This window comes from Rhinolophus sinicus, chromosome 13 (assembly GCF_057876585.1).
Source record: "Rhinolophus sinicus isolate RSI-liver-muscle chromosome 13, RSI-T2T, whole genome shotgun sequence".
In the NCBI taxonomy this organism is placed as follows: Eukaryota; Metazoa; Chordata; class Mammalia; order Chiroptera; family Rhinolophidae; genus Rhinolophus; species Rhinolophus sinicus.
In genome coordinates, this window is record NC_142513.1 from 20,464,070 (window position 1) to 20,484,020 (window position 19,951).

The 19,951-nt window shown below is 40.4% G+C and overlaps 1 protein-coding gene across 3 annotated transcripts in view; it reads left to right on the forward strand.

Moving 5' to 3' along the window:
• The window catches only part of PIGU (phosphatidylinositol glycan anchor biosynthesis class U), a 79,740-nt gene that overhangs the window by 23,930 nt on the left and 35,859 nt on the right, over positions 1-19,951 (forward strand). For all 3 annotated transcript variants that reach the window (XM_088789191.1, XM_019733685.3, XM_088789190.1), the window contains 3 exons: positions 4,612-4,721; positions 6,944-7,044; positions 16,095-16,192. In XM_088789191.1, coding sequence (XP_088645317.1) covers positions 4,612-4,721; positions 6,944-7,044; positions 16,095-16,192 — 309 coding nt within the window. The remainder of the gene's footprint in view (positions 1-4,611; positions 4,722-6,943; positions 7,045-16,094; positions 16,193-19,951) is intronic.

A 19,951-nucleotide genomic window follows, 5' to 3' on the forward strand; every position in this document is an offset into this window, starting at 1 on the left:
GTGTTAACTAACCTCATTGTGGTAATCATTTTGCAATATATGTGTATATAAAATCATCACATTGTACACCTTAAAATTACACAGTGTTATATGTCAATTATATTTCAAGAGAGATGGAAAAGAAAATTTTAGGGGCTGAGGTGAAATGCTTTAACAGGATTCTCTGGAAGGCCAGAGATGAAATAACTGGGCATGAGATTCATAAGCAGAGGAATTTAGAGATAAATTAGCAGTGGTTATTTTCTTCTCCAAGATAGATTGTGTATGTAAGCCATAATCTTTGTTCTTTGAAGTTATATGCTAAAACATTTAGGGGTGAAGGATTATGATATCTTCAACTTAGTTTCAAATGGTTCAGAAAAAAAAAATTGTGCATATTTGTGTGTGTGTAGAGATAAAGGAAATGTGGCAAAATGTTAACAATGGGTGGATCTAGGTGTTTTACTGAATTATCCTTTCAACTTTCTGTAATTTGAAATTTTTCAATGTAACACACTAGAGAAAAACATAGGTCCATGGCTATACCCACCAATGTGTGTGTGTGAGCTTTCTGCCCCTATCTCACTCCCTCTTACCTATCCAGCTGCCCAGCTACACCCAGCCCTCTCTTCCTTAAATGAAAGCTACCAACCCTTCCTTAGATATTCATATATGAATGAAATGAAATACACCATATATATGTGTACACGCAGATAGTCATATATGAATGAAATGAAATATACCATATATATGTGCAGTGGGGTGTGTGTACACATGTATATGGTATATATAGGATATATATGAATATCTAAGGGAGGGTTGGTAGCTTTCATTTAAGAACACAATCAGTCAAATCTTTTCAACCAAAATGTAAAACTGAGATGTGTTTTAATGAAAGTTGATTAAGATGCTAACATGCGTATTCCTTTTTTCCCCCTGTTCAACTATCATAAAAACACCACACATGTACTCCAGTTAAAACAATTTTTAATGCGGGAGAAGCTTATGGGGAAATCATGAAACTAGGTTTCAGTTAGTTTCCTAACAAAGTCCAGCTTCAATGTCAGTAGCAGAGACATTCATTAATTCAGAGCACCAGTAGTTTTAATTCATTTCTTAGTAATTTCTGAATTTATATGGAAACATATAGAGATATTTGGTTTTTTCTTTGTATGATTTAGAGAGGGAGAGAGAAAACCAAATGAGTTGTTAACCGAGACATTGTTAACATCGACACCGAATTATAGTTTGGAATAGTTTTGTTTCTCCATTCTTAGAATTCAGCCTATTGAAATATTTGGTTTCTTGGTCAGAATAAGCATTTTATTTATAGTGTGTCAAAAATCAACTCATTCTAAATGGCAGATTTTGATGATACTAATATACTACTACTGTTGGTTTGGATAGGATATCAGCACGTCTTCCCCCCAGATCTTCCCCACTTTGTCAGAATGGGCCCATATGATAGTCTGGAAACATTTTAGTTTTGCTGGGATTTGAGACTTTTTATCCCTGGTAATGAAGCTGTGTCTACACCCGAAAGCATCCTGGAAAACTGTGGTGCAGAGAGGGCGACTCCATCCCCATCCTATCTCAAGTTGTTAGCTTGTGGAATATGAATGCTGATTCAATGTGACCAGTTGACTCTCATGACATTTTACATCTACCTCTCTTGACAAAAACGTTAGTCTAGTCTGCCCTTTGCTGAGATCGTGCTTCCTATTTGGAACTCAGAATTCATGTGAGAAAGCTGCAGGTGGTTTGCTAGAGAGTGATTAAAAACCTGTGTCCCCTTAATGTGATGCGAGGGCTGTGAATTTAGAGGATAGGCTCCTGAATTTGGGATACGCCGAAGCTAACAGTTGGAGATGCAGTGGGGGGTGGCGTGTTCACCCCTCTGCACTCCACTGTAGGTTTTAGGGGTGCAAAAAGGTGTAGGCACAGCTTCAATGATTAGAGAAAAGGTCTTTATTTGAAGTAGGGGAGTGATGTCCTTGCAAAATCAAATCTTGCAAGGGACATGGAAAGGGCTGCATGGGGGAGTGGATAAAACGGAAGGAAAACTTCACCCTTGAGATTCTTTTTTATTCAAAAATTTCTACTGAAATATAACACGCTTATGGAAAGAAGTATAAGCATAGTCTGTGTACAAGCTGACTACTGATCACAAAGGTAACACATCCAGGTAATTACCCTTTAGGTAACTTTTAACCTCTACTTTGATAGCTTTAAATCTCATCATTGTCAAGGCGGAATATATCTAGAAATATTTATCTTTGGATTGTAAATTGTACTCCTTAACCTCTTTTATTTTTATACTTCTATTTTCTTGTGTGTGTGTGTGTGTGTGTGTGTGTGTGTGTGTGTGTGTGTGTGGTGTGTGTATTTGTGCATGCGCACATGCTTAATTTTCCTTAGATTTTTAGCCACTTTCCTGTCTCTAACTGGATGCAGTAGGGTTTTTAAAAGGGATTTTGTCTATACTTAGAGAAGCTGAGTCACTGTGGAGCTGATGAGACCAGCCATGATGGCAGCTGTTCTGGTGATACTGGAGGAGACGAACAGAGGGGTAGCAGAGAATTTGGGGACTGCTGGCTTGACTGTCCTTCTTTCCTAGAAACTCCTTTCATAACATTCTCCTGTTTTAAAGTATTTTGGGAGATTGGGGTTACAAGGAAGTACTTTGCTTTCGTTGTTGGCACAGTGTCACCTTTGCCCAGCGGCTGTACCTCCCGGTTTAGCTGCCTCCATCTCGGACTGTAGCCCTGCTGGCTGGCTTCCAGCCTGGGGAATGGAAGAATTCCCCCATCTCTCTGGCTGCTCCTGGATGAACTCTGTTTCCTTTTAACAGCCTTTTTTTGTGGATCTCACCCCCTCCAGGTGGCCTTGTTTTTGCATGGGAACTCCAGAACCCTTAGCTAGCGGGGCCTCCGTCCTTTACCACTGCTGTTGCTGCTGTCCTCACTAAGGGCTGTGTTTGCTGAGACAGCCACCTTCTCTCTGATAAAAGCATCTTAGTTTATATTTTGTCCTTTTAATGAAACAAGCCCAGCTGTGAATGGCAGCATAAATCTGACTGATGATAATTCCCACCACTTAACTTGGACTCTCAGAGATGATCAAAGGGAGGTTTTTGAAGTTTGTTGAGGTTTTCTGATTAAGCCTCTACCTAAATGTACTGTGCAGGAAATCTGGGGTTACCTGTATTCCTGTGATGACACCTTGATTTTCTTTTGAACTGAAAGATGGCTCTTTAAAGATTTTTTAATGTAAAAATTTTTAAATTATTAAATACCTGAGACATTCAATATATATATAAAGAATGATACAAACTGTGAACCTATCTCAGCTTAAAAAATAAAGGGTTACACATAGAGTTGCCTCTCTCTGATACTTTCATCTCCATATTCCCTCTCTCACCAGTTACCACTGTTCTGACTTTAGTGTTTATCATTCCCACACATGGCCTTAACTTTTACTACATTTGTAAATATCCATAGATAACATATAGTGTTATTTTGTGTGCTTTTAACTTTCTGTAAATGGTATAATGCAGTATACATTCTGTTGTCATCTGCTGTTTTCATCATTAAATCTTTACTCACACACAGATAGTTAAGTGCTAGCTGCTTTGACTCCTCTGAATTACTCTATTTTATAATAGGTTGATTGTAGCATTGATTTTATACTGTCTAAATAAGAATCTCATCATTAAATCAGAAGGGCTACCCATTTTGGTTACAGAGGCTTTTTCTATCTATAGTCGTACCCATGTTTGCTTGTAGGGTTACCTAACTCTTTTTTCATTCTGGAACACGCCCATGAACTTGTTGGGACACATCAGGGGAAGGCAAGAGCTTTCTGCCCCTATCGCACTCCCTCTTACCTATCCTGCTGCCCAGCCACACCCAGCCCTCCTCCTCCTTTTCATCATGGCCATTCCCCACTTCCTCTGTGCAAGTCAAAAGCTTGAAATGGGAGTGCTCAGAAGAAAACCCAAGATACTATGACATTCAAAGGATCATTTCACTTTGCATGAAAATATTTCACTTTGCTGATGGGACTTTGGAATCCTTAGGTCACTGATAATAACTCTTCAAAATGGCTAAGAACTTTGCCTTACCACTCAAGTCATTATGTGGCCATTCAACAGATACTCATTGTTTGCTCACTGTGCCAGGTATTGGCAAATAAGCATGGTCCCTGCCCTCGTGGAACTTACAGTCCAGTGAGGGAAACACATATTAGTCAGTCACATAAAAAAAAAAAAAAGTTTTAGCTGTGAACAGTGCTATGAAAGAATGCGTAAAATAGGGAGATTTTACCTAGTTGGCGTGGGGTGAGTGTGCCTTCCTGAGGAAGTGATGATTTAACTGAGATCTGAAGGCTATGTGGGTGTTAACTAGGGAAAGAGAAGAAGAGGTGGTTCAAGGTTAAATGTAAAGGCCTGGAAGCAGGAGAGGCCCGGCATATTCATGGTGCTGGAATCCAGACAGGAGAGGTGGGGGGAGCGGGTGTGAGATGAGCCTGGAGAGGGGGCGCAGTGGGGATCATGGGAAGAGTTTTGTCTTCATCCTCAAAGCAACGGGAAGTAATTTGTTTCATGTGTTTTGTCTTTTTATTTTTTTCCAGTTTAAAAAGCAGAAGCTCCTCCTAGAACTAGACCAATATGCCCCAGACGTAGCCGAACTCATCCGAACCCCGATGGAAATGCGTTACATCCCTCTGAAAGTGGCCCTGTTGTAAGTATTCTCTGACAAAACAGGGCTCTGTGCCAACACATGCGAGGAAAATCTGATGAGACTTTCTCATGTTGTTTGTTGTATTTTTGGAGATTTGCAGTCTTAGTCATCAAGTATTTGCTGTAGTTCTGTTGCACAACTGGGGTTCTGGCCAGCAAAGGAGACAGAGCCATTCTGTTTCCTTTGGGACAAAGCCTCACACAGGGACATACACAATCAACCCTTCACAAATGCTTTTTCATTTGATGCTGATCTGGGCTCTAGCCTACTTGTAACCAGTGTTTGTTTCTTAAAAAAAAAAAAAAAAAAGTTCTTTAGTGTGATATATATGTATTGAATAAAATTCTGATCTGTATGTGGCTGTTGTTTCGAGCAGCTCCTGTGCTCCATGTACAATTGAATCCCCCGTTGCAGTTCAGAAAACAGAAGAAAAGTGCCAAACAGACCCATCCCAGATGGGTGACGAATATAGGAGAGTGAACTCATGGAGGCTCTGCAAAAGAATTCTCTAGGAGTTCTCAGTGCTGCTAGAAAGTTTAATTCTTTCAGGTTATTCTCGTTTATATTCCTGCGATAGGCAAATGTGAATAAGTAGTCAGTCAACTAATAGTCATTGAATGTTAATAATATACTATTATAGTTCTAGGGATACTCAGTAAACAAGACAGACAAGTTTCCTCATGGAAAAACATGACCTTAGAACTTCAGAATTAGAAGGGGCCTTATGAGGCCAGTTTATTCAACCCTCCGCGTTGTGTATGAATCTCCTATTCTGTATTCCAGATAGTTGGCTGTGTAACTGCTTCTTGAACATCACCTGCTATTTAGAAATGGCTTTTTCTCCCCTCCCACCAAACAGTGTTGAGGTATCAGTTCACATCTGTGTATTTCAGAAATATTGGTGGGAACTACTTAATAGAACGAGAGATTTGGCAACATTATGAATCCCTTATGGACTAATATGTCTCCTGAGGGTAGTTTTGTAACAGCAGCAGCCATTTCTTTAAAAGTTGTGTAACAAGCCTATCTCTAATTGCTGAAAAAAACAACAATTTTAAGGCCTTTGGCTTTAGTACTGCTAATCTTACAGCCCTGGGAGGTATTGGATTTAAGGTCTTTATTTGTGAATAATAATTATAATCTCTCCCTGAGACACTGGTATGTTTCTTCCTATCTGATAATCAGACTTATGTAACTGGTCTCCCTTTTCACTTTGTCTGCCAGGAAACTCAGAGCCAGGTTTGAAGCTGATTATTACAATGCTATAAAAGACCCATTGGTGTTTTTTCCCCTGGCCTTTACTTTTTCCTTTTATTTATGTTTTCCTTTGTCTTGATTCTTTATTTCACCATTGTATTTTATTATCTGTTTTCATTTGAGCTGCCTCAAATCTTTTGTAGAAGCAAGATAGAAATAAATAAAAATAATAATTCATTATGACTATATAAGATTTCCCTGCTCACTGCACTTTGAATTCATTTTTTCAGTCCATTCCTTTCCACCTCAGGAAAAGACTGGATGTTTCAGCTTAATTCCTTCCCAGTGGAAGTTCAAGATGTCCTGTGAAGTTCTATGGCAACTAGCTTATTGAAGCCAGCTGATATGATTTCTGCCCTTGGGATCTGGCTGGGTGGACACTGCTTGACTACCAAGAGGGCTAAATGTAAGCTGCTCTGACCTCTTGAATGGGGTAGCCTGTGTCAGAGCTTAAGATCCTGAGGAAAAAGTTTTTTCCTTGTTTTCAGAGACAGGTGTAGCAGTTCTTAAGATACATGGCTCTACATGGGGGAATTGGCATAATTTTATCATTTTGAAGTCTAAAGTAGTAGAAAGAACATAGGCTTTAGAGTCAGAAAGACCTGGTTTTGAATGTATGTATGAGCTTGTGAAACTTTGGGCAAGTTACTTAAGCACTGAGACTCAGTTTTCTCATCTGCAAAACAGGAATAATGTTATTGCTAGGTTACAGAATCTCTGTAATGACTAAATAAGACGGTTTTCTGTATACACATAGCACAGGAAGTGATGAATGTTCAGTGTTTTTTCCTCACTGGCCCCAACCCCACTCTATTCTCTTTTACTTAGGAGAACTCATTTCTAAGAAGCTGCCTTCCCTTGTATATGCTTTTAGTAAATATCTTGAACTTCCTGCCTGTAGTGGCCGGGATTCCCTAGTCCTTTGATCAGGATTACTAATACCAAATATGTATGTTTTCCCCCAGCTATCTTTTAAATCCCTACACGGTCTTGTCTTGTGTTGCCAAGTCTACCTGCGCGATCAACAACACCCTCATTGCTTTCTTCATTTTGACCACGATAAAAGGTAAGACCCCAAAGGAAAGTACCAAGTTCAGTCCCTGATTTGTGTAGGGTTTTGTATCACTTATGCTGTGGAAAACTTAAAAAAAAAAAGTGCAAAACTTAAAAACAATGGTTAAAAGTTACACAGGTAATATAAAATTGTTACAGAAAATTTAGATAAGCCAAGATAAAAAATTAATTAAAGCATCCTGAAATTGTACCACTCAGAGAGTTACTGTTAACATTATTTAAAAATATATTTTTCTGAAAGGCTTATGATGAGAATAGCAGCCCTTTGCCTCTCTCTTCTCACCTGTAGCTCAACTTCAAGGTAGCTACTTTCTGGCTTTTGCTAGTATTTGCTTCCGTATTTCTAAATACAACTTCATATTGCTATTTAATTAATTGTACATTTTAGGCTATCTATTACATTCTCATTATGAGAGATAAAGATTTAGCTATTTTGTACCAATATCTCCACTTCCATTTTACCTAGTTTTCTTTGAGGAGTTATGTCAATATTTTTTATTAAATCAGTAGTTGGTACCTATATTTTATGACACTATATGTATTATTCAGTGCTGGGCAAAGTAGTAACTAAAATTACTTTTTCTTTCTTATACAACCTTTTATATTTCCTGGGGTGAATAATTATCTTTTTTTGCTTGTTATTTTTGCTTGGTCTTTTTGTACCAATCACTGTTCTTTCCCCTGGTTGTTCTGTTAGATCTGTCAAGTGCCTAATGATAGTTTTTTTGTTTTGTTTTTTAATGCTTAAAGACATAAATGGTCTATCGGTTCCATTATTTTTCTGGAGACCTCCCTCACATATCCTCCATCCTGCCCCAATTTGTCCTGGTTGTTTGGACCTGGTGCAAGCTGTCACAGTAGGACTTCCCTTTATAATTCTCCTGTGTTGCATCCCTTTTCTACTGGATTCCTTCTCTCCTTTATTGATTTTTCTCTCTGTTTTGCTGAAGTGATTCCTCTAGTAGTTTTCCAAGAAAGGGTGTATGAAATATATATTTTGAGTCATTTTACGTCTGAAAAATGTCTTTGTTCTAGTTTAGCACCAAATTAATAGTTGGGGCAGAGTAACGAATTCTGGACGGGAACAACTTTTGCTTCGAATTTTGAAGGCATTGCTTTATTGTCTTCTAGCATCCTGGTTGTTATTGAGCAGTTTGGTGCTATTATGTGTAACCCAATTTTTATTTTTTTCTGAAAGATTTAGGAACTTCTTTTTATCCTCAGTGTTTTGAAATTTCATGGTACTATGAAATGGGTCTTGAAATGGGTCTTTTTTCATTCATTATATTGGGCATTTGTTAGGCCCTTTCAACGTAGAAACTGATGTCTTTTAGTTCTGGAAAGTGTTTCTGTACTATTTTTCAAATTCCTCTCTATTTTCTCTGTTCTCTTGTTTGGAATGTCTATTAGATTTTGGACTTTCTTGATTGATCTAATTTGCATATTTTCTTTTCAATTGATAGTTCCATTTTTTTTACTTCCTCATACTTTTTCGAGGATATTTGTTTTCATCTACCAGCTCTTCTATTGACTCTTAACTTTTCTATTATATTTTAAAATTCTTTCTTTGTCTCCAGTTGTTGCTTTGAAGCAGTCTATTATTTTTATCATCACAATATTCTTTCTTATCTCTCTTTTTCCAGTTTCTGCCTGTTCCAAGCATAGTCTTTTTGTCGTCCTACTCCCCTGCCCTTTTTTTCTTGCTTCTCTTGGGCTCTATCATCCTATGGGAGGATTTTCTTAGTTATAGTAATCCTGGCTGTCTGTTTATGTTAAAGTGTAAGGTGCTAGCATGTTGATTCAAGACTCTGTGCGGGCAGGACTTGTTGACGTATCATTCATTCTCAATGCAGGGAGAGCAGGCAGTGGGCTAACCTTGTTTGTGGAAGGTTATTCCTAAATGTCATCATGGGTAGGTTTTTCTTTTCCTCTGAAGCTATTTAATTTTTCCAGAGAGGAATCCTCCAATTTTCTGCCTGAGGGTAACAGAATTGGAGTTGCAGTGGGGTGAGGGCGTTCATTTGACCAACTGCTGGAGTTGTGAGAGCAGAAACAGAGGAAGGAGATGGCTGATTGCAATATATAGACTTTACGTGGTCTCATTACTCTTCAACCCACTCTTCCTCTTAGCCCGTTACTGTGCTTAGTATCCTCTAGACCTGTGCTTCTTTAGTTAATTTTCACCAGAACTCTAGTCTCTAGGGATGGAGTAGAAAGTTAGAAGGATGGAGTATGTAGGGGTACATACTCCAAAACATGGTTTGCCCAGAGAGTTAAATAAAATACAGTTTGCCCATGTACGTGATGTTTAAAAATAATTATAAATTACATGAGAATACATTTCTTTTTTGAAGCAGAATGCAAAATTGTATATTTGAATAAAATATAATCGCAGCTATGTCAAAACAACAACAAAAATAGATGGGAAATAGATTCCAAAAGAGTAATATTTATTTCTGTAGAGTAAGTTTATGGGTGATTTTTATTTCTTGTTAATATCTGTTTTTTCCCAAAGTTTCTTCAATGAGCACATAATTAAAAATAAATTAACTTGATTGATAAGAAGATAGGGACAGTGGAAGTAAACGGGGTGGCTCTCTCCCCAGCCTGCCATGGGCAGGTGCCCCACAGAAGGGAGCAGCCTCGTTCGCTCTGTCTCCTTGACTCCTACTTGCTCTCCCTTGGCTTCCTTTATGGCAGCCCTGGGTTGCCTGGGACATACTGAGGAACACAGGCTGGGATAGCCCAGGCCATTAGATTGTGATGTCCTTGTTGGGGTGTTGGCTGGGAAACGGGTCTCTGGGCAGGGTAGATGTTAGCTTAGTGGAGCAGCTTGGGTTTCATGCAAAGGTTGTGGTTTTGGTCAAGGCTACTCTGCCTTTCAGTGAGCTAATGAAAGTACCCCATCACTGTGAGGTCGTCTTCATTAGGGTTTCAAAAGGAAAACAGACAGGTATTAATAGGTACTCCTTCTGTTCACTGTTGGTAGCTAAACCCAGCTCCACCATTTCCAGGCTGCGTCACCTTAAGCAAGTTACTTAACTGGTTTGGCTTCCATTTCCTTTTCCATAACATGGGGGTTGAAACAGTCCCTACTGCATAGCATGAATGTGAAAAAATGACTGAGGTGGTGTGTGTAAAACACTCAACATGGTGTGGGGGCATGTGCTAAGCGCTCAGTAAATGGTGGTGTTGCTGTTACTCTTAATAATATCCTCCTTTTTAAAAGAGCCCTCAGGATTGGTAGTTTCCTTCACCTTCTGGGGAACACAGAGAGGATATTAAATGGGAGGTTCTCTTCCTCAAGCTCAGCCCTGGAAGAACAATGGCAGAGTGAAGACCCTTAAGAGTGATGCTCCTGAAGCCTGATGATGCCATCATTGCCATCTGGGGATCCTCTAGGGTAAAGCCCTTTCCATGAAGAGAGTCATAGAGGAGCCAGGGACCCAAGGACAAAGCGGCCTGGGGTAGAGTTTTGTCACATGAACCCAGCTTCAAAACCTGCGTGTTCTAGTTCCCAGCTTGTTAGCGTTGGGCAAATCACACCACCCCAAAGAGCTTCTGTTTAATCACAGAGATAATAATATCTGCCTCCTGGATTAGTGGAGGAATAAATGAGAAACATAAAATGCTTAGAAGGGCTTCCTTAGCAGAACTCATTCAACAAATCGTTGCTCTACTTATTGTGATTTTTATGGTACAGCCAAAGACAGACATCAAGAAGGTAGCATACTGCTGCAGTTCAAGAATGTGGGGTCTGGAATGAGACTGCAGGTTCAAATCCTATTACTATTATGCAGTAGTTTTGTGACCCTGGGCAAATAACCTCTCTGTCCTTCAGTTTCTTTATCTGTAAAATGGGGATAGTAATAGTACCCACTTCGTGGATTTATTGGAAGGACTGAATGTAAAGTGCTTACAGTCCTGCTGGATAAATGATCATCACCATCGCTGATGTGGACGGGCTACCCCAAGAGAGCCTGCCCTGTTAAAAGAGCACATGTGGCAAGGACTGTAGTACATTGGGCCAGGCCCCCAGCGTCACATCCTCCTTTCTAACTATCTTGCTTGTCGCTCAGGCCCTGGTGCAACTTCCTCTTCTGGGTGTCCTGGGGGACCTTAGCGCTTTTGACCACATTCCAGTCTGTCCCCTGCCTCTCCTGGTACAGGTCACTCCCTGTCTATGACCCAGTCTCCACTGCTCCACTTGAAGCCCACATCCAGAACAGCCCCCAGAGCTCCACCCGTGTACATTCCTGCTCCATCCTGTAGCTGCGCCACCCACCCGGTGCAGTTCCTGGAGGCAGGACATGACCCCGGGCCTTGCCAAGGCTTGTTTTGGCCCCCACCCTGACACAACTAGGGAGTTGGAAAACATTCAAATTAGATTAGGTAGATAATGACATTCCCTGATACTATAGCCAGTGCACACATACATTTGACTGATTTACTTTAATGTTCCCATGATAAGGCCAAGGACGAGGGCTTGAACAGAAACATTTAGTGTCTGGGTATCTGGGCTGTGCTAGCAGATAAACGGTAGATTATCTTTTTTTGGTAAAACTCACAGTCCTCTTGGCACAGGTCCTCCTGGTTAGACGAGCAGGATGCCCTAGCTCTTGCCCAGATAAGGCCGCCGTTTCGGGCATTATTTCAGACGTCCTGTCTAAGCCTATACACGCTTAGGTGTTTTTGGATGAACGTGCAAGCTAAGCCCTCCATAATCTTTCTGACCCATGCCTACCTGCTTGCTGAGACTTTTTAGATTGTAACTTTTTTATTGAAGTGTAACAGATATTACAGAAAATTTCACAAATCGTTAGTGTACAGTTAAATGAATTTTTGCAAAATGACAAGTAACCAGCACTCAGATTAAGAAACAGGATGTCACAACATCCACAAGAGCTCCTTTTGCACCCTTTCTAGTTACTGCGCCCAGCTCTCACCCTGTTTTTGCCTCGTTGAGCTAATTACAGTCCAAGCCCTCCACCCCAGCACACCATTCTCTCTCTCCACCCTCCTGCCTGTGTACGTGGACTTCCGGGCCTCACCTCATTGTTCAACTCAAGTGTCAGCTTCCCCCCCGCGTGTGTACTTCCCCCTAGGTACACTTCCTTCGTGCTTTCCTTCATGCTTTCCTCCTGTGTTTGTCATTGTTTACTGGGAGCTCCTTGAGGACAGAGCCTGTCTGAGTCACCCATCTCCCTGGCACCCAGCACAGGCTTGGCATAGAGCAGGCACCCTAAAAAGGTGGATTATTGCATCGTTTGTCTAAAATATTTGAAGTCAACTTTTACTTTTCTTTATCTTCCCTGCCCCTGCGCCAAGCACATATCACCCTCGTTCTGCCTCCCTAGCCCATATTTCTTGCCCCTTCTAGCTTTTCTCAAAACACAGCAGCCCTGAGTTTATTGTGCGTCTCTGTATTCCCCCTCGCTTTTGCTCAGACTGCGCATGTGACTCATCTACACCTGCCCGGCATCCCGCACAGCGGCTCCTGACTTGCAGTACCACGTTTCTGCCCCCAGACTACAGACCTCAGCCGTTCCAATACTTTATACCACAGAGAGCGGCCTCTGTGCCCAGACCCCTGCCACAAGTTCTCAACTGCCATTCTGCAGCCTGTTTTATTCAAGAGTCAGACTTATTTTGTGCTTTGCCCATGTTTCATTGCCCCGTGTTTTATACTTCATAAATTTTTCTTCCTCAAGAACATTGGTTTCAACTAGACTTATTGTAGTGATCATTTAGCAATATATACAAATATCAAATCATTATGTTGTATACCTGAAACTAATATAATGTTATATGTTAATTATATCTCATTAAAAAAAGAACTTTGGTTTCCTTTAATATGCTTCCATTTTTAAAAAGGATTTCATACGTATCATTGAATGGTATTTATTCATTCATTCATTCACATTCATCACATATGCCAGCCACTGTGCTAGTTACTGGAGATTCAAAGTTAAGAGAGATTTATGGTCCTTGAGAAACTCACAGACAAATGGGGAAAGAGACAAACATTAGCAAATTATTATAAGATAGTATCAGTATTGAATGAGAGTATTGAATGAATTAAGAGAATGGACGCTGGGATCAGCTGAGTGAGTCTATTACTTAAGCGATACACTACTTAACCTTTCTGTTTCTGTGCCTGGTTTCTTCACCTGTAAAATGGGTAGAATAAAAATGGGTAGAAAATAGAGCTTTCACAAGGTTGTTTTGATATTTACCGAGGGATTTTTTTTTTGGTTGGAGTCAGGCACTGTTCTGAACACAGAGGATACCTAGTAGGTGATCACTAAGTGTTAGCAATAATAACTATTATTATTAGGCCTCTGCGTAGGCCTCATTGAGGAAGTAACATTTCAACTGCCCTCTGAAAGATAGATCTCTACTAGAACGGGGGCAGGGAAGGCCAACTTAGGCAGAAGGAATAGCCTGAGAACAGACACAAAGGAATGAAAGGATTTGATGTTTTTAGAACTTGGGGGATGGTCCAGTGTAGCTGGTGTAGGACAGGATATGTGTAGGAGAGTGGAGAGAGGGAAAGCTGGAGAAATAGACCCAGAGAGTAAAGGGTCTTCTTTGCTGTTGGAATTTGGACTTAATCCAGTAGATGAAATAGAACCATCAGAGGTCTTTATAGAGGGGCTTGTCACAATCTGAACTGTAGTTTGGAAGGATCCTTCTGGTACTTCTATGGAGGATGGATTAGATGGGAGGGACTTGGGGAGACCATTGAGGAGGAGAAGGAAGAGGCTGCTGAAAGCTCGTAGTGAGAGATGATGAGAGCAAGAACTGCAGTGATGGATGTTCCAGAGGTGGAGCAACAGAGCATGGTGACTGGTGGAAGGAGTGTGGGAGCTGGAGGGATGGAGGGTAGCTGGGGTCTCTGCGGGGACGTCGATGCCACTGACTGGCAGAGAGAAGAGCAGAAGGAACAAATTTTCCCTTCCTAATGATTTCATCCAAGGAAGGAAAACTGCTTCTTTCTGACGTTGGGAGCAAGTATTCTAAAACTTACCAGAACATTCTGTTAGGCTATGGGCCCTTTCTTCCTTTCTTCTCTCCTGGGCCTTATAAAGAGTCAGCTGCTCCAGACAAGTAATTACTGATCTCAGGCAATTAGGGCAGGAGGTGGCTGTGTGTATTTCACTCTCTGGTGTCTTCTTGGGGGAGAGGAAGGTGAAAGTCGTGTTTGTTTTCACCACATTTCTAAGAATGGATGGAGATGGAACATTAGCCCCTCTCCTCTGGTAGCAGTCGCGTGGTGGGCCTCTTCTCTCTCCCAATCACTGTAGAAAACCATGTTTAATGAAAATGTTTTGTTAATTTTTTTTCTCCTCCTCTCTTAGCCAATTTCTCATAAAATGTCACTCAGATTGTTGGCCGAGTCAAGGAATCCTGAGCTCACCCTAGTTGCTGGGCTCCAGAATACCACCACTGCCATCTCCCTATCTCGGGGTTGACCTGGTTCTGTGGCTGAACAGATGTATGGGGGCCTCTGCTGGTGGCACAGCTTTGCTGGGCATGGTTCTGTCCTTGCTGTCATATTTACATGTACCGGGGATACAGGATATCATGCCTGGAACTAATCAATGCGACGAGACAGCCCACTCCATAGAATTCTGTCCTTTGTCTTTTACTTCCAGCTTCCTCGTTTCTCAGTCTTCCTTCCACTTTCTTTCAACAGGCATTGTTCCTCACTGGTGACTTCCCTTGGTTTGAGGGATGGAGCACTCAAAGTTCTTTTCTCTCCACCCCTTCTCCTCTGAAATAGTCACATTCGTAAACCTCACTCTCCCAAGGTGTCTCTTAGATGTTTCAAGTACATAGACTTTGGTGGGCAAAAAAATCCTAGGGCTCATTTGTCTCCTTGTTTGTCTCTGGAGCTGGGTTGTGAGGGTGAAACTACTCGGACTGAGTGGAGTGACTAGTTTCTCCTTTTAGGAAGCACTTTGGAGAAGATGTATATTATTTTCAGTGAACAGTTGACCCCACACTAGTAAGAGTGATGGGTATGGGTACTGTCATTTCATGAAACATTATCATTGTAAGATACCAGCCTTGGACTATCAGTTGCACTCTACTGATTTCTGAGCTACTTTGAAACTTCGGTTGTAAACCGGGCTTTTCCAGCCTTGATTTTAGAGTACTTTGTTGTCTCAGACCATCTGAAAGGGAATAGCTATTTGTATTTTTTAAAAAGAAATCAGTTTTTTTCTTATAATGAAAACAAAGCATGTTCATTATAGACATTTTAGAAAATACAGAGAAGCAAAAATGAAAAAATCATCTATGATCCTACCACACAAAGATAATCACAGTGAGCTTTCCTAGCCTTTTTATAAAAACGTGTTTATGCATATTTTTTAAGGAATCATAGTATATATCTCTTTTATAACCTTCACTTAATAGGATTTATAAACATCTTTTCATGTCATTGCAATTCTTTATAACATCCTGTTTAATGATTCTATGGTGGTCCATTTTATGTAGGGAATGGAGACATTATTTTTAAACTCATTATATTTTAATTTGACCAAAAAAAAAAAAAAAAAAAAAAAAAGCCCATGCCCTGAAAATAGCACATAAGGAAGGGTGTTATAAAAATAGTGATGGTGTGATGCAACATCCAAACGGATAGATTTCACAGCTCTGAATAGCATAAGCAATAATTGTAGGCTTAATCAATTGGTAAGTGAAATAGGACATGGGTGCTAATAGACAATCCTTTTATTCATCTTGGGGCTGAAATTTTGTAAAGTCTTTCTGGGTCTGAACATTTTACCAGAAATAATGCCTGTGGTGTCTCAGGTTGCTAAAGGTAAATGGTTTTGACTTCCTTGTTTTCCTTTCATCGGAATTCAAGCCAAGAAGCTCTCTGTGTGAGTTTGCATAGCAGCTTGTGTACCAGCAGCCACTTGGCAAGTGATTATTTCAAAAGTTATGGAAAATTTCTTGTTTTGGGGACCCGCTGAATCTAATCCCAATTGATGAGGCTGGATTATTCCATATATTTATTTGTTTTTACAGGTAGTGCCTTCCTCAGTGCTATTTTTCTTGCTTTAGCAACATACCAGTCTCTGTACCCGCTCACCTTGTTTGTCCCAGGACTCCTTTATCTCCTCCAGGTAAGCACTTGCTGGTCAGAAGCCAGCACTCAAGTGACATTTAATACGTGGCCAGGTCCCTGCTTGGGGGAAGGAAGGGCGTGGCTCCGTGAACGCTCTGGGACTAGGTCCTCAAGTCACACTTACTTGCTTCTACTTAAAAACACAAACAAAGAAACTTGACGAACTTTAAACAAAGTGGACATAAAGATTATTAAGCTCTAATTATGCATATCATTTACAAATGTGTAAGTACATTTCATTTTATATATTGTAGTTGGGAATTTACCAGCTATACATTATAGTTGGTAGATCGTGCATTCTCCTTTTCCATTTTCCTTTTCTCACCTGATATACACGGACCCCTCTGTGAGCTCGTTTCTTTAACTTTTCTGTATAACCACATTTACCCTGTAAGGTTCTTGTGGGGATTACATGCAATGAATACACATGGTGTGATGCTTGGACCATAGTGGGTGATCAAGAAATATTAACTGAAGGACCCAAATTGCTGACATGAGACTTGGTACATGTCAGGCAGTATGTTAAGCACTTTACAGGCCTCATCTCATTTCAACCTCATAAGACTTTATGGGGTAGATCATATTATTAGCTACGTATTCGTCTAATATTAGTCATGTTAGGCACATGAATTGCAAGTGGAATGTTGAGCGTTTAGTCACTTGCCTGAGGTCACATGGCCAGCAAGTGACAGTGCTGAGATGTGAACTCAGGCAGTCTGACGCAAGAGACTACTCTCTTTTCTGTTCAGACAAGAATACACACATCTCCTCTAGAGCAAGGAACTGCTTGCCGGTCCCACATGGTCCAAATCCATTCTTAGAGAAACGTTTCTTGAAAGTATAGAGGAGGCAATGTCAGGATTCAAACCAAGAAATGTCTAATTTCAGAACCATTGTTCTTAAGTATAAACACTGTTGCTAAAACTGAGTGTATATCTTCATTTATTGAAATAAGCCATATGCTTGTCATTTGAAGTGACTTCACAGCATATCTTTGTGTTGATATACATGATGATACATAGTTAGCTTGGTCTTACTCCTATTTTGGGAATTTGAGATGTGCCCTAGTTGTCACTAATATAAATAGTATAGAAATTTGTTTTTCTTCAAGTTATTTCCTTAAGGTATCTTCCTCCAGCTGAACCAATGGGCCCAACGATGTGAGAAGTTTTATAGTTCTTATTATGCAAGATCAGATTATTCACCAGAAAGCCTGAGCCAATTTGCAGTGCCACCATCAGTGTCTAAAGTGAACTGAATCACGTCCTCCCAGGATGCCACTGGCTTTTTTTTTTTTTTTTTAATGTTTTCAAATTAGGGTTTTTTTGTTTTGTTTTGTTTTTTAGTTTTAGGTGTACAAAACAACATAATGATTAGAGATTTATATTTGATTTATGATTAATTGATGTGTCACCATACGGTGAAGTTATTTTATTTTGCTTTTTAGATTCTTTTTGAATCCAAACATTTCCTCAGAACAATGTGCTGCTTATATTTTCTTTCTTACTTCATATTTGCAGATTTTTCTTTAGAAAGACTGAGCGCTAAGGGGAATGCATGCAACCAGAATTTTTGTGCAACTATTTATCAAATAAATACTGTTAAAAATGTATTTATTTCATACAGATGAACTAAAAAATTTAAAAATGGTTTGTTAAGCCAATTTCTAAGCATTGCTTTATGTAAAATGGCTTTTGCTTAAAACTCAAGGAAACTTCCTCCTGACAACAGTGAACAGTACAACTGAGTCTTGAAATCAAGCAGCTCAGCCTGTTACTTTCTTCAGTTGCTCCCTCTACCAATATTTACTAAGCACCTTCACTAAGCTGGACGCTCTGCTGGACTCTGCAGATATAAAACAGTGGGAGGTTGCCAAGCAGTGGGGCTCTGCAGGATGACTGCTCTGGCAGGAGCCTGTGAGGGGGATGGACGTGAGGAGGTAAGGTTGGGAAAGGTTAGACCATCGTATTGGATCGAGTCAGAGGGGTTGACTGGGGGCCCAAAGCAGTGTCGGGAAATGAAGAACTGGATGCAGAATTCTAGGAAGAATTGGCTATGCTTGGCAGCCATCTGTATGTGGGAACAGGACTGGGGGGAGTTTGAGGTGAACTTTAGGATCTCCTTTATGGAGACATTAAAATCCCAGCCCCATACTATATTTACATGTTTTTATGTAAATATATTAAGTGGCCTGAAAGGCAGTAGGGCTTTTTGAATCATAGGAGGGCATTTGGAAAATCAGTGTCGTTATATCCAGGACATAAACCCACTTGTTTAAATATGAGGGAGGGAACGAGAAGAGGAAATTATCCTTCAGGGCTGAGTTCCTCAGAAACCATTAAGTGCACTGGTTAGGCCTGAGTTTCACAGAGATCCATAGGCTCCAAGGAAAGAAGCTAGAACTAATGGGTGGGAGCTACAAGCAACGCAGTAAAAAGCAGTTCTGTGGCAGCATGGGATGTCTCAGGGAGGTGAGTACCCTGTGCATCAGTGTTTAGGCCACAGGCTGAATGACTGCTTGGGGGGGAGTCTTAGCTAAGCGTGGGTAGCTGGATCTGATCATCTTAACTATTCTTTCAAGCCCAAATCAAAATGGATTTGATGACCACAAGGAAGTGACACATCTGCTCTTGACACTGTACTTTTCTCACAGTTTTTCCGAGCCCTCCATAGGCACATACTTCCCTGCAGGAAAGGTTGTGTAATGCAGTACATAAGAGCACAGGCTTGACTGGGACATTTTGTTGAGATGGAAGGGAAAGTAGTCCTCAGAGACTCACGGTACTATGTCAGAACAGTGGAACCAGCCCAAAGGGGCTCCTGCGGGCGAAATTTAGGATGGTCTGAGCATCAGGTAATTGTAAAACATTGAATGAATAAAAATCCGTGTGTCCATAGTTATACTCAGAAAAGGGGTGAGGAGAGAGAAAAAATACGTATGTCATCGTTAGATGTGGCTGTTTGACCAATTTCTTACTCTGAAAATTAATAATTAAAAGGAAAGAACTAAGCAGTTCCCTGCCTTTTAAAAAGGAACTATAGTTCTTTCCCAGTTGATAATGGACAACTCTCCTTTACAGAAGAATGCCAGCTAATAAATGTAGAAGGAATGACAGAATGGCAAGTCACAAGTGAAATGACTGAATCTAGCAAAGATCATGAATGGATGCTGAAATCATTAGGTGAAAGAGTTTTGAAGAACAGGATATTTGCATGGTGCCAAAATGTTTATCCCCCCCACTCCCACCTCTAAATCATCTGCTGATAGTGAAGGGGAAAATACATCTTTACAAAAGCGTGCTCTGGCTGTCACCACTGTAACCAAGTCATCCAACTCAGCATCACTTAGAGTAGACCAGCCTCGCAGGATGTGTTTCTTGATGTGACGCGGTACAAAGTACACAGCATTAGCTCCAAAGTATTCTGACCCAAACTGTTACCCTTAATTAAGCCTTTAGATCTGACTTCTGGCTTTTAGGAAATACAAGAGCAGAGGAACAAGTTCAATGGCACCACGAGGAAAACAGTAAAACAACCAGAATGTAGGACAGTCTATAAGACAGCTGGTCTGGTTCTCTTCAAAAAGTCAATGTCATGAAAAAGAAAAAATGGGAGGACTGTTCTAGACTAAAGAGACATAATCACCAAGCGGAATGGGTGAGTCTTGTTTGGATTCTGGTTTGGAAAAAACAGCTATAAAAAGATGTTTGAGGAACATTTAGAATATTTTAAAGATAGATTAGATATTAGATGATAA